This window comes from Musca autumnalis, unplaced genomic scaffold (genome assembly GCF_047663935.1).
Source record: "Musca autumnalis isolate F117 unplaced genomic scaffold, ASM4766393v1 scaffold_4, whole genome shotgun sequence".
Lineage (NCBI taxonomy): Eukaryota > Metazoa > Arthropoda > Insecta > Diptera > Muscidae > Musca > Musca autumnalis.
Genome location: NW_027411977.1, coordinates 78,269,204 through 78,281,909, shown reverse-complemented (window position 1 = coordinate 78,281,909; position 12,706 = coordinate 78,269,204). Strand labels below are relative to the sequence as shown.

Sequence of the window (12,706 nt, the reverse complement as noted above, 5' to 3'; positions counted from 1 at the left end):
CCTTTGGAAATGTCGGTATACTGTTCGTTGTTGTCCTGTTTAAAATAATATTATGTTTACCGTGGACAAGTCCATGCTTCTTGGCATACTGGTCCAAATGTTATGCAATGACCAACTGAAATGAATAGTGGGCGCGATATCTCTACTGAAAAGATATGATTCCCAAAATAAGATCCAATTCCAAAATGAACCAAGTCGGTCCCTTCCTCCGCAATACTTTTGAACTTTAATCCTAATCCATATTTTTGTCGGCACGTTCAAATGTCCAAAAAGGGCCACAAGCGTATAGTTTTCTGTTAAAAATCCGAAAACTTTGAAGGGTAATATATGTGTATTAGGCCGGGGCGATTTGAAAACCTTAATGAGCCCTTCGCGTTTCTGATTCCTGGGATTGAACTGAGCAAAAAAGTCCACTGGACCATATATCTACCGTGAAAATCGAGCCTCCCGATTTTGACTTTAAGTTTTTTATTGACGTTTTTTGGATATTTTGGCATATAACAGCCAAACCATTGAGATTTTCGATTCAACACAAAGACAAAAATTGTAGCCAAGACAGTAACTGAAAACTCTCTAATACATCGCAAAAGCATTGGAACGTTCCTTTAGGCAGTTTTAGCCTTGAGAAGGTGCAAACTTTTCGAAAAATGTCGAAAAATGTCGATAAATGACACTGTGCTACAAAAGTTGACCAGAAAAATATTCAAGCGTTCCGATGCAAAATTATATCGTGTTGGGATCCATGGACAACGACAATGCCTTTAGTTCGTTGGGGTCACTTCGTTTTATTTTTTTATAACGGTAAAAGTATTGAAAATCTGGGTTTCTTACATTTTCAAATTTAAACAGACATATCTAATAATAACTTTTTCTAAAGATATTATTCATCCCTTTAAAAGGAAGAAGGATCACTAGAAATCCGTTGTGAAAAAAGAAGATATGTCCAATTAAATTTGAAAATGTAAGAAACCCAGATTTTCACTACTTTTACCGTTATAAAAAAATAAAACGAAGTGACCCAAACGAACTTAAATCATTGTCGTTGTCCATGGATCCCAACACGATATAATTTTGCATCAGAACACTTGAATATTTTTCGGGTCAAATTATGTAGCACAATGTCATTTATCGACATTTTCCGAAAAGTTTGCACATTCTTAAGGCCAAAACTGCCTGAAGGAGCGTTCCAATGCTTTTGCGATGTATTAGAGAGTTTTTAATTACTGTCTTGGCTACAATGTTTGTCTTTGTGTTAGATCGAAAATCTCAATTGTTTGGCTGTTATATGTCAAAATATCCAAAAAACCTCAATAAAAAACTTAAAGTTAAAATCGGGAGGCTCGATTTTCACGGTAGATATATGGTCCAGTGGACTTTTTTGCTCAGTTCAGTCCCAGGAATCAGAAACGCAAAGGGCTCATTAAGTTTTTTTTCCTTTCACACAAATCGCCCCACCCTAATGTGTATTCTTACATGATAATCCCTTGGTTTTTGATTGAGAAAATACTCATACTACATCCCTGATAATGATGACTTCTATCTTGTTTTTCAAAATAGTAAGGCTTAATCAAATAGTCGTTGTTTTAATATTTCATTAAAACAACTTTAATTTATTAGTGGGAAAAAATTGGCGATGTTTACCAAGGGGTAAGGCAGGGAAGACTATAGTTTCAGATCTCGCCACAGATCTTCATCAGTTTCCTTGTTTCTTGTTTTTCAACATACATTATTATAACAAAATCCCACAAAAATATCCAAAAAATCCCAAGTTTTATGTCAGTTTCTGCAATAATTTTTTACGGCGTTTAAACGACCAGTGGCTTTATGTGGTAAATTACAAGCCCGACTGAACATGATTAAATTCTACTCTGATATTAACGGAAAATTAAGTGTAAATTAAAATGTTTCCTAATTAATCTAGGGCATTTGTTCTTTTTTTATTTGGTTGATGATGGCGCGCCTAAAGGCAATTGAAAACAGAGTATTTATTCCTTGTTTATCTTCCCTATTTTCCCTTCATTTTTGGATTTTTGTAAACAAGTTGTTTTTTAACAAATTCAATTAAAAACGTAATACGAGACTGGGCTTTTGTATATACATATGTAAATAAAAACAATTTTGATAAAAATCAAAGATATCGGCAAAATACATGCAACATTTCCGATACAAAATATTCTATAAATGAGGAAGCCGACTGTAGTAAATGTTTATTTGAAAATAATTATTCAAATCCGAAGTATGTCCGGCACGGCACCTAGATATTCATTGACAAAAAACACGATATCAACTTGAAATATAATTTTCAAAATCTATAAAATCGAAAAATATTCACACAAAGCAAATGTTTCAACAAATCAACATCTGGAGGATTTTTAGACGACAACGTTATAAATGTCAAAACCGCTTCAACCTTTTACTGTTGTCATAGCTTTAATACTACTCCTGCTACCACCACTCAACAATGCAACAGAAAATAACTCAAGTGCTGAAGTTACTTCCATTAATTCCCGAATAGTTGGAGGTGATGCCACGACCATAGATAAGGCCAAATATTTGGTTTATCTGCGGGTGAATGGCAAATTTATTTGTGGCGGTAGTTTGGTATCCACCAAATTTGTGATCACCGCTGCCCATTGTATAGATGGAGTTAATCCCTCCAAGGTCATTGTGGTGGGTGGAGCTACACGCCTCTCCGAACCCGGTGTACGACGTGGTGTTACCAAAATTATCAAACCACAAAACTACAACAAACCCAAACCCTATCACATGGATGTGGCTGTATTGAAGTTGGCAGCGGAAATGAAGGGCAACAATATCGGGACAATTCCCTTGTGTGAGGCCAACTGGAAATTTGGAGATTATATTGATGTCTATGGTTGGGGTCAGTTGGGGGAGAACAATAAGGCCCAAGTACAACAGATGCGTCAAGTTCGTGTTCCACTGGTATTGCGCAGTAAATGTATTGGGGCGTATCGACAACGTGAAACCATAACAGATTCAATGTTTTGTGCCGGAGATTTGGCCAAGGGTAAAGATTCGTGTTATGGTGATTCGGGTGGTCCAGCTGTATTTCAAAATCAATTGTGCGGCATTGTATCGTGGGGTCTACGTTGTGCCAGTACAAAATATCCCGGAGTTTATACGAGCATTAAGTCAGTGCGTAATTTTATCGATAGAGCTATGAAACAGTAAATTTTTAATTTTAATTAGTTTATTATGGATTATGATGCATACATAGTATTAAAGAAAAATAAATATAACAATCTCCTTAATTCTCATTATACCCTACACCACTATTTGGGAAGAATAAACAGTATCTTGCAAAAGATAGTATACAGCATTGATAAGTACGTGGAAATAAGAAAAGGGGCACAATTTGTGAGAAAATTAACTGAAAAGGAAAATCCTTAAGTGTAAGTATTAAGGAGCATTACATGTTTCAAAAGGACGATGGCCCCAAAAATAAGGGATTCCATTAAGAAATTCTCGTTTTTTCAAAGAGGAGAAGTTGAAACTCGATCAATATCCACCAGTATTAAAAATTTACAGCTTTTCTGTGAATTTCATGTTTCCAGAATTCATAAAGAGAACATACCACCGGCAATTTTATCGCTACAGCAGTTGTATTTATAGAAGACCAATTATTCTGGGTTTTACGATCCAGTGTACGATGGATTTGTCACTATAAGCGCTATAAGTGTCATTAAAACTAGTTAATATACTCTGTTGTTTTCGATAAGTTATAGTGCTTTTTATCCCTAATACATTTTGAGTTCAATGCTGCATACTAACTTTTGCGACAGACTGTAAGTTGGTTTTGGCTCAAAAGTTTGTAACACATCTATTTACAACAAAATTAATGTCTCGAGGAGCTAACTCGATCTGGATATGTGTATCCGCCAGTCTATCCATCTAAACCTTGTAATCACGCTACAGGTTGCAATTTTGGGGATCCGTCCTGATTTTTGCTTGCGACGGTAGTCTTAGACGGGAAGCCTATTAATGTTGGGTTATATTCATATATGAATAGACAAAAAGGTAATGGTGGATGTCTCTGCTACTATTAGATACAGTATCGGCCAAAACTAAAGCACCCCCTCAGTAAATTTTTTTGAAATGATAATTTTTTTATGAAATCTAAATTATAAATTTATTTTTTTTATTTTTCTTTTTATTTATTTATATCTTTATAATTGAAAAATACAAAAATAAGGAGATCAGAATTTAATAAACAAAAGTTAAAATTCAAAAAACATTTTAGGTCGCAAATATAAGCGGACAAAACTAAAGCACCCCCCCATTTGAGGTACAGCAAAAACTATTGAAATCAATTTTTCGTTGCTTATCCTCTATTCTGGATGACACAATCACATCTTTTAGGCATAAAGGATACTAAATTATTAATTATTGCAGGCGAAATAATAGGTTTTCGGAAAATTTAGCTTAAATCCTCAAAATACTGAAAATCGGAAGGTACCGCTATATGGAGGCTATATCCAAACGTGGACCCAGGTCCACGATTTTTGGTGGATGGGTTTTGTGACCACTAAGAACTCTAAGTACCAAATTACAGCTAATTTAATGCTGGTCGTCGACTGAATAAGCCGGCGTCTATCGTTCTTCTGCAATTCGTTCTTTTGCTAATTTTTAAACGTTAGCGTATTGTATTTGACTAGTGGATGCTGTAGCATCATTTTTGGATGAATATGAACAATATCGGCTAATGTTTTGGTATAACCCCCTTATAGCGGTACCTTCCGATCTTCGGTATTTCGGATATTTAAGCCAAATTTTCCTACTAAATTAGCTGTAATTTGGTACTTAGAGTTCTTAGTGGTCACAAAACCCATCCACCAAAAATCGTGGACCTGGGTCCACGTTTGGGTATAGCCTCCATATAACGGTACCTTCCGATTTTCAGTATTTTGAGGATTTAAGCTAAATTTTCCGAAAACCTATTATTTCGCCTGCAATAATTAATAATTTAGTATCCTTTATGCCTAAAAGATGTGATTGTGTCATCCAGAATAGAGGATAAGCAACGAAAAATTGATTTCAATAGTTTTTGCTGTACCTCAAATGGGGGGGTGCTTTAGTTTTGTCCGCTTATATTTGCGACCTAAAATGTTTTTTGAATTTTAACTTTTGTTTATTAAATTCTGATCTCCTTATTTTTGTATTTTTCAATTATAAAGATATAAATAAATAAAAAGAAAAATAAAAAAATAAATTTATAATTTAGTTTTCATAAAAAAATTATCATTTAAAAAAATTTACTGAGGGGGTGCTTTAGTTTTGGCCGATACTGTATATTCCGAGAGAATAACACTTCTACGGGGTTATGTAGACCATGGAGCAATTGAATAAGTGCGCTGTGCATACATGTGAATTGAAAAAAGGGTGCTTCTAAAGACCCTTTCTGGAAGAAATGTGCTTCTATAGACCCTTTCTGAGAGAAAGGATGCTTCCACAGTACCTTTCTGAAAGAAATTGTGTTTCTATAGACCCTCTCATAAAAAAGGTGATACTATATATCCTTTCTCAAAGAAAGTGTGCTTCTATAGACCCTTTTTCAAGGAAAGGGTGCTTCTATAGACCCTTTCTCAAAGAAAGGGTGCTTCTATAGACCCTTTCTCAAAGAAAGGTTGCTTCTATAAACCCTTTCTAAAAGAAAGGGTGCTTCTACAGACCTTTTCTTTGACCCTTTCTCAAAGAATGGGTACTTCTATAGACCCTTTCTCAATGAAGGGGTACTTTTATATACCCTTTCTCAAAGAAAAAGGTCTTCTATAGACCCTTTCTGAAAGAAAGGGTGCTTCTATATAACTTTTCTCGTAGAAAGGGTGCTTCTGTAGACCCTTTATCAAAGAAAGGGTGTTTTTATAGATCCTTTCTCAAAGAAAGGGTGCTTCTATAGACCCTTTCTCAAAGAAAGGGTGCTACTATAGACACTTTCTCAAAGAAAGGCCCTTTCGCAAAGAAAGGGTGCTTCTATAGACCTTTTCTCAAAGAAAGGGTGCTTCTATAGACCTTTTCTCAAAGAAAGGGTGCTTCTATAGACCTTTTCTCAAAGAAAGGGTGCTTCTATAGACCTTTTCTCAAAGAAAGGGTGCTTCTGCAGACCCTTTCTCAAAGAAGGGGTACTTTTATAGACCCTTTCTCCAAGAAAGGGTGCTTCTATAGACCCTTTCTCCAAGAAAGGGTGCTTCTATAGACCCTTTCTCCAAGAAAGGGTGCTTCTATAGACCCTTTCTCCAAGAAAGGGTGCTTCTATAGACCCTTTCTCCAAGAAAGGGTGCTTCTATAGACCCTTTCTCCAAGAAAGGGTGCTTCTATAGACCCTATCTCCAAGAAAGGGTGCTTCTATAGACCCTTTCTCCAAGAAAGGGTGCTTCTATAGACCCTTTCTCCAAGAAAGGGTGCTTCTATAGACCCTTTCTCCAAGAAAGGGTGCTTCTATAGACCCTTTCTCCAAGAAAGGGTGCTTCTATAGACCCTTTCTCCAAGAAAGGGTGCTTCTATAGACCCTTTCTCCAAGAAAGGGTGCTTCTATAGACCCTTTCTCCAAGAAAGGGTGCTTCTATAGACCCTTTCTCCAAGAAAGGGTGCTTCTATAGACCCTTTCTCCAAGAAAGGGTGCTTCTATAGACCCTTTCTCCAAGAAATTGTGCTTCTATAGACCCTTTCTCCAAGAAAGGGTGCTTCTATAGACCCTTTCTCCAAGAAAGGGTGCTTCTATAGACCCTTTCTCCAAGAAAGGGTGCTTCTGTAGACCCTTTCTCCAAGAAAGGGTGCTTCTATAGACCCTTTCTCCAAGAAAGGGTGCTTCTATAGACCCTTTCTCCAAGAAAGGGTGCTTCTATAGACCCTATCACCAAGAAAGGGTGCTTCTATAGACCCTTTCTCCAAGAAAGGATGCTTCTATAGACCCTCTCTCCATGAAAGGGTGCTTCTATAGACCCTTTCTCCAAGAAAGGATGCTTCTATAGACCCTCTCTCCAAGAAAGGGTGCTTCTATAGACCCTTTCTCCAAGAAAGGGTGCTTCTATAGACCCTTTCTCCAAGAAAGGGTGCTTCTATAGACCCTTTCTCCAAGAAAGGGTGCTTCTATAGACCCTTTCTCCAAGAAAGGGTGCTTCTATAGACCCTTTCTCCAAGAAAGGGTGCTTCTATAGACCCTTTCTCCAAGAAAGGGTGCTTCTATAGACCCTTTCTCCAAGAAAGGTTGCTTCTATAGACCCTTTCTCCAAGAAAGGGTGCTTCTATAGACCCTTTCTCCAAGAAAGGGTGCTTCTATAGACCCTTTCTCCAAGAAAGGGTGCTTCTATAGACCCTTTCTCCAAGAAAGGGTGCTTCTATAGACCCCTTCTCCAAGAAAGGGTGATTCTATAGACCCTTTCTCCAAGAAAGGGTGATTCTATAGACCCTTTCTCCAAGAAAGGGTGCTTCTATAGATCCTTTCTCCAAGAAAGGGTGCTTCTATAGACCCTTTCTCAAAGAAAGAGTGCTTCTATAGACCCTTTCTCAAAGAAATGGTGCTTCTATATACCCTTTTTCAAAGAAAGGGTGCTTCTATAGACCCTTTCTCAAAGAAAGGGTGCTTCTATAGACCCTTTCTCAAAGAAAGGGTGCTTCTATAGACCCTTTCTCAAAGAAATGGTGCTTCTATAGACCCTTTCTCAAAGAAATGGTGCTTCTATAGACCCTTTCTCAAAGAAAGGGTGCTTCTATAGACCCTTTCTCAAAGGGTGCTTCTATAGACCCTTTCTCAAAGGGTGCTTCTATAGACCCTTTCTCAAAGAAATGGTGCTTCTGTAGCCCCTTTCTCAAAGAAATGGTGCTTCTATATACCCTTTCTCAAAGAAAGGGTGCTACTATAGACCCTTTCTCAAAGAAATGGTGCTTCTATAGACCCTTTCTCAAAGAAAGGGTGCTTCTATAGATCCTTTCTCAAAGAAAGGGTGCTTCTATAGATCCTTTCTCAAAGAAAGGGTGCTTCTATAGATCCTTTCTCAAAGAAAGGGTGCTTCTATAGATCCTTTCTCAAAGAAAGGGTGCTTCTATAGATCCTTTCTCAAAGAAAGGGTGCTTCTATAGATCCTTTCTCAAAGAAAGGGTGCTTCTATAGATCCTTTCTCAAAGAAAGGGTGCTTCTATAGATCCTTTCTCAAAGAAAGGGTGCTTCTATAGATCCTTTCTCAAAGAAAGGGTGCTTCTATAGATCCTTTCTCAAAGAAAGGGTGCTTCTATAGATCCTTTCTCAAAGAAAGGGTGCTTCTATAGATCCTTTCTCAAAGAAAGGGTGCTTCTATAGATCCTTTCTCAAAGAAAGGGTGCTTCTATAGATCCTTTCTCAAAGAAAGGGTGCTTCTATAGATCCTTTCTCAAAGAAAGGGTGCTTCTATAGATCCTTTCTCAAAGAAAGGGTGCTTCTATAGATCCTTTCTCAAAGAAAGGGTGCTTCTATAGATCCTTTCTCAAAGAAAGGGTGCTTCTATAGATCCTTTCTCAAAGAAAGGGTGCTTCTATAGATCCTTTCTCAAAGAAAGGGTGCTTCTATAGATCCTTTCTCAAAGAAAGGGTGCTTCTATAGATCCTTTCTCAAAGAAAGGGTGCTTCTATAGATCCTTTCTCAAAGAAAGGGTGCTTCTATAGATCCTTTCTCAAAGAAAGGGTGCTTCTATAGATCCTTTCTCAAAGAAAGGGTGCTTCTATAGATCCTTTCTCAAAGAAAGGGTGCTTCTATAGATCCTTTCTCAAAGAAAGGGTGCTTCTATAGATCCTTTCTCAAAGAAAGGGTGCTTCTATAGATCCTTTCTGAAAAAGGGTGCTTCTGAAAGAGAGGGTGCTTCTATAGATCCTTTCTGAAAAAGGGTGCTTCTGAAAGAGAGGGTGCTTCTATAGATCCTTTCTGAAAAAGGGTGCTTCTGAAAGAGAGGGTGCTTCTATAGATCCTTTCTGATAGAAAGGGTGCTTCTATAGACCCTTTCTCAAAGAAAGGGTGCTTCTATAGACCCTTTCTCAAAGAAAGGGTGCTTCTATAGATCCTTTCTCAAAGAAAGGGTGCTTCTATAGATACTTTCTCAAAGAAAGGGTGCTTCTATTGATCCTTTCTCAATGAAAGGGTGCTTCTATAGATCCTTTCTCAAAGAAAGGGTGCTTCTATTGATCCTTTCTCAAAGAAAGGGTGCTTCTATAGATCCTTTCTCAAAGAAAGGGTGCTTCTATAGATCCTTTCTCAAAGAAAGGGTGCTTCTATAGATCCTTTCTCAAAGAAAAGGTGCTTCTATAGATCCTTTCTCAAAGAAAGGGTGCTTCTATAGATCCTTTCTCAAAGAAAGGGTGCTTCTATAGATCCTTTCTCAAAGAAAGGGTGCTTCTATAGATCATTTCTCAAAGAAATGGTGCTTCTATAGATCCTTTCTCAAAGAAAGGGTGCTTCTGAAAGAGAGGTTGCTTCTATAGACCCTTTATCAAAGAAAGGGTGCTTCTATAGACCCTTTCTCAAAGAAAGGGTGCTTCTATAGACCCTTTCTCAAAGAAAGGGTGCTTCTATAGACCCTTTCTCAAAGAAAGGGTGCTTCTATAGACCCTTTCTCAAAGAAAGGGTGCTTCTATGGACCCTTTCTCAAAGAAAGGGTGCTTCTATAGACCCTTTCTCAAAGAAAGGGTGCTTCTATAGACCCTTTCTCAAAGAAAGGGTGCTTCTATAGACCCTTTCTCAAAGAAATGGAGCTTCTATAGACCCTTTCTCAAAGAAAGGATGCTTCTATAGACGCTTTCTCAAAGAAAGGGTGCTTCTATAGACCCTTTCTCAAAGAAAGGTTGCGTCTATAGACCCTTTCTCAAAGAAAGGGTACTTCTATAGACCCTTTCTCAAAGAAAGGGTACTTCTATAGACCCTTTCTCAAAGAAAGGGTGCTTCTATAGACCCTTTCTCAAAGAAAGGGTGCTTCTCAAAGAAATAGTGGTTCTGTAGATCCTTTCTCAAAGAAAGGGTGCTTCTATAGATCCTTTCTGAAAAAGGGTGCTTCTCAAAGAAAGGGTGATTCTATAGACCCTTTCTCAAAGAAAGGGTGCTTCTCAAAGAAATAGTGGTTCTGTAGATCCTTTCTCAAAGAAAGGTTGCTTCTATAGATCCTTTCTGAAAAAGGGTGCTTCTCAAAGAAAGGGTGATTCTATAGACCCTTTCTCAAAGAAAGGGTGTTTCTATAGACCCTTTCTCAAAGAAAGGGCGTTTCTATAGACCCTTTCTCAAAGAAAGGGTGCTTCTCAAAGAAAGGGTGATTCTGTAGACCCTTTCTCAAAGAAAGGGTGCTTCTATAGACCCTTTCTCAAAGAAAGGGTGCTTCTATAGCCCCTTTCTCAAAGAAAGGGTGATTCTATAGACCCTTTCTCAAAGAAAGGGTGCTTCTATAGACCCTTTCTCAAAGAAAGGGTGCTTCTATATACCCTTTCTCAAAGAAAGTGTATTTCTACAGGTCCTCTCTCAAAGAAAGGGTGCTTCTATAGACCCCTTCTCAAAGAAAGGGTGCTTCTATAGACCCTTTCTCAAAGAAAGGGTGCTTCTATAGACCCTTTCCCAAAGAAAGGGTGCTTCTATAGACCCTTTCCCAAAGAAAGGGTGCTTCTATAGATCCTTTCTCAAAGAAAGGGTGCTTCTATATACCCTCTCTCAAAGAAAGGGTGATTCTATAGACCCTTTCTCAAAGAAAGGGTGCTTCTATAGACCCTTTCTCAAAGAAAGGGTGCTTCTATAGACCCTTTCTCAAAGAAAGTGTATTTCTACAGGTCCTCTCTCAAAGAAAGTGTATTTCTACAGGTCCTCTCTCAAAGAAAGTGTATTTCTACAGGTCCTCTCTCAAAGAAAGTGTATTTCTACAGGTCCTCTCTCAAAGAAAGGGTGCTTCTAAAGACCCTTTCTGAAAGAAATGGTACTTCCGTAGACCCCTTCTAACTTTTATTAACTAAAACCCTACCTTCGACAGCCATATATGTTCCAAGGTACCTGAAGCAATCATGGCTTGGTATTCGTCTTTTTAAAATAATATTTACTGATACCCCGTCCTCATTTAAGAAAGAATCTCTCCGAAGAGTTCAGTACAAAACCATGTTTCAGTACCCATTGATGACTACATTACATGATGATTTTTAGCTGTGCAAAATTTCTCTGACATCTTCTACTAATTTATTAAAATCTCAACAAAATGTAACTCCGTAGCTATTCTTCGTTTTTCTATAGTAGAATATTTTTAATTATAACTACAACATGGAAGAAAAACGAAAATCAATTAAAATATGTCAAGTTCGCAAATTTCTTTGGAATTTAAATCACCATTTACATAGATTTATTATTGCCACTGATAGTAGCGGGAATTTTTCCAGCTCAAGTGCCGAATATAAAATCTCGCCCAAATGGAAGCGACAGTCAGATTATTGACTATCGCAACCAACGACGACAAAGTGTGCAATGATAAATTTAGTTATTCTCTTCATTTTGGCAGTAATTGTGTTTGCGTCATATGACCCAGAAGAATATCGGAGTTCTCCATCAGTTGTTGCTCGCATAATGGGTGGTATACCCATAGAGGAGGCCAGTTTCATTGTAAGCATACGTCAGTTTGGTGAATACAGGTGTGTTGGTAGTTTAGTGAGTCCACGACATGTAATAACTGCCGCTCATTGTGTTGACTCGATGGTGCCCTTTACTCTAACTGTTTGGGGAGGATCAACTTTACTTAGTGAGCAAAAAATTAAACGTTATATACAACGTGTAATTATTCCGAAAAATTATAATCGTCCTTATCTAAATATGGATGTGGCTGTATTGGTGTTGGCTTCAAATATGACTGGGGAGAATATATCCTTTGTAAAACTTTGTAATGACACCAACTTCTCTCGTGTAGATGTTTATGGCTGGGGTGAAACTCGTTATAAGTATCACTCAAATCGATTGCGTATGGTTCGGGTTCCTCTGATAGAACAACGCCATTGTAAGGAAGCATTTGTTGAGTTAACTCGTATCACACCATCAATGTTCTGTGCCGGTGATCTACGATATAGAGATGCCTGTTTTGGTGATTCTGGTGGACCGGCCATATACGAAAATCAATTATGTGGTTTAGTTTCCTGGGGGCCCGAATGTGCCAGCAAAATATATCCAGGAGTTTATACAAATATAACGAGTGCCAAGAGTTTTATTGAAAATATTTTAAGAAAATAATTATTTATTATAAATAAAATGACAAATAAGAAATTAATTTGCAATATTGTGAAATTTTTTTATTTCCTGAAAATATCCAGTGTCTGGCTATGATGAATATCAATTAAAAATAGTTTGCGCTGCAAAATATTATGAAATTCAAGCATAATGAGGTTGACAATGTCGTCTATAACGAACTCCCCTAAAAGGAATTATTCTCCAAAACGAACATTGAAATCGAAAATAAATCTTTTTCTAATCCCTTTTGCGCCTATTTTAACCTCCCTCTACCTCTCCATAACAATTTTTGTATAAAGCTCAATAATGGAAATGTTTACCTCAAATTTACCCTCTATATTATAGAGTCTATAACGTAAATGTGAGGCTGAGATAACCCCTCAATATCCCAAAAAACCACAAAAGCGCTCCGGAAATGTATCGTTCCTGCAATTCAATTGCATGGGGCTTCGCAACGGAATTGCGTCGAAGAAACATTATGGTTAC

At 37.5% G+C, this 12,706-nt stretch overlaps 2 protein-coding genes across 2 annotated transcripts in view; both read left to right on the top strand.

Moving 5' to 3' along the window:
• The window catches only part of gry (trafficking protein particle complex subunit 11 gry), a 91,678-nt gene that overhangs the window by 34,702 nt on the left and 44,270 nt on the right, over positions 1-12,706 (top strand). The window lies entirely within an intron of this gene.
• Positions 2,212-3,272, top strand: LOC141402851 (seminase-like). The gene has a single exon (XM_073984868.1). It carries the CDS (start codon positions 2,392-2,394, stop codon positions 3,190-3,192), a length of 801 nt encoding a protein of 266 aa, XP_073840969.1. The 5' UTR covers positions 2,212-2,391; the 3' UTR covers positions 3,193-3,272.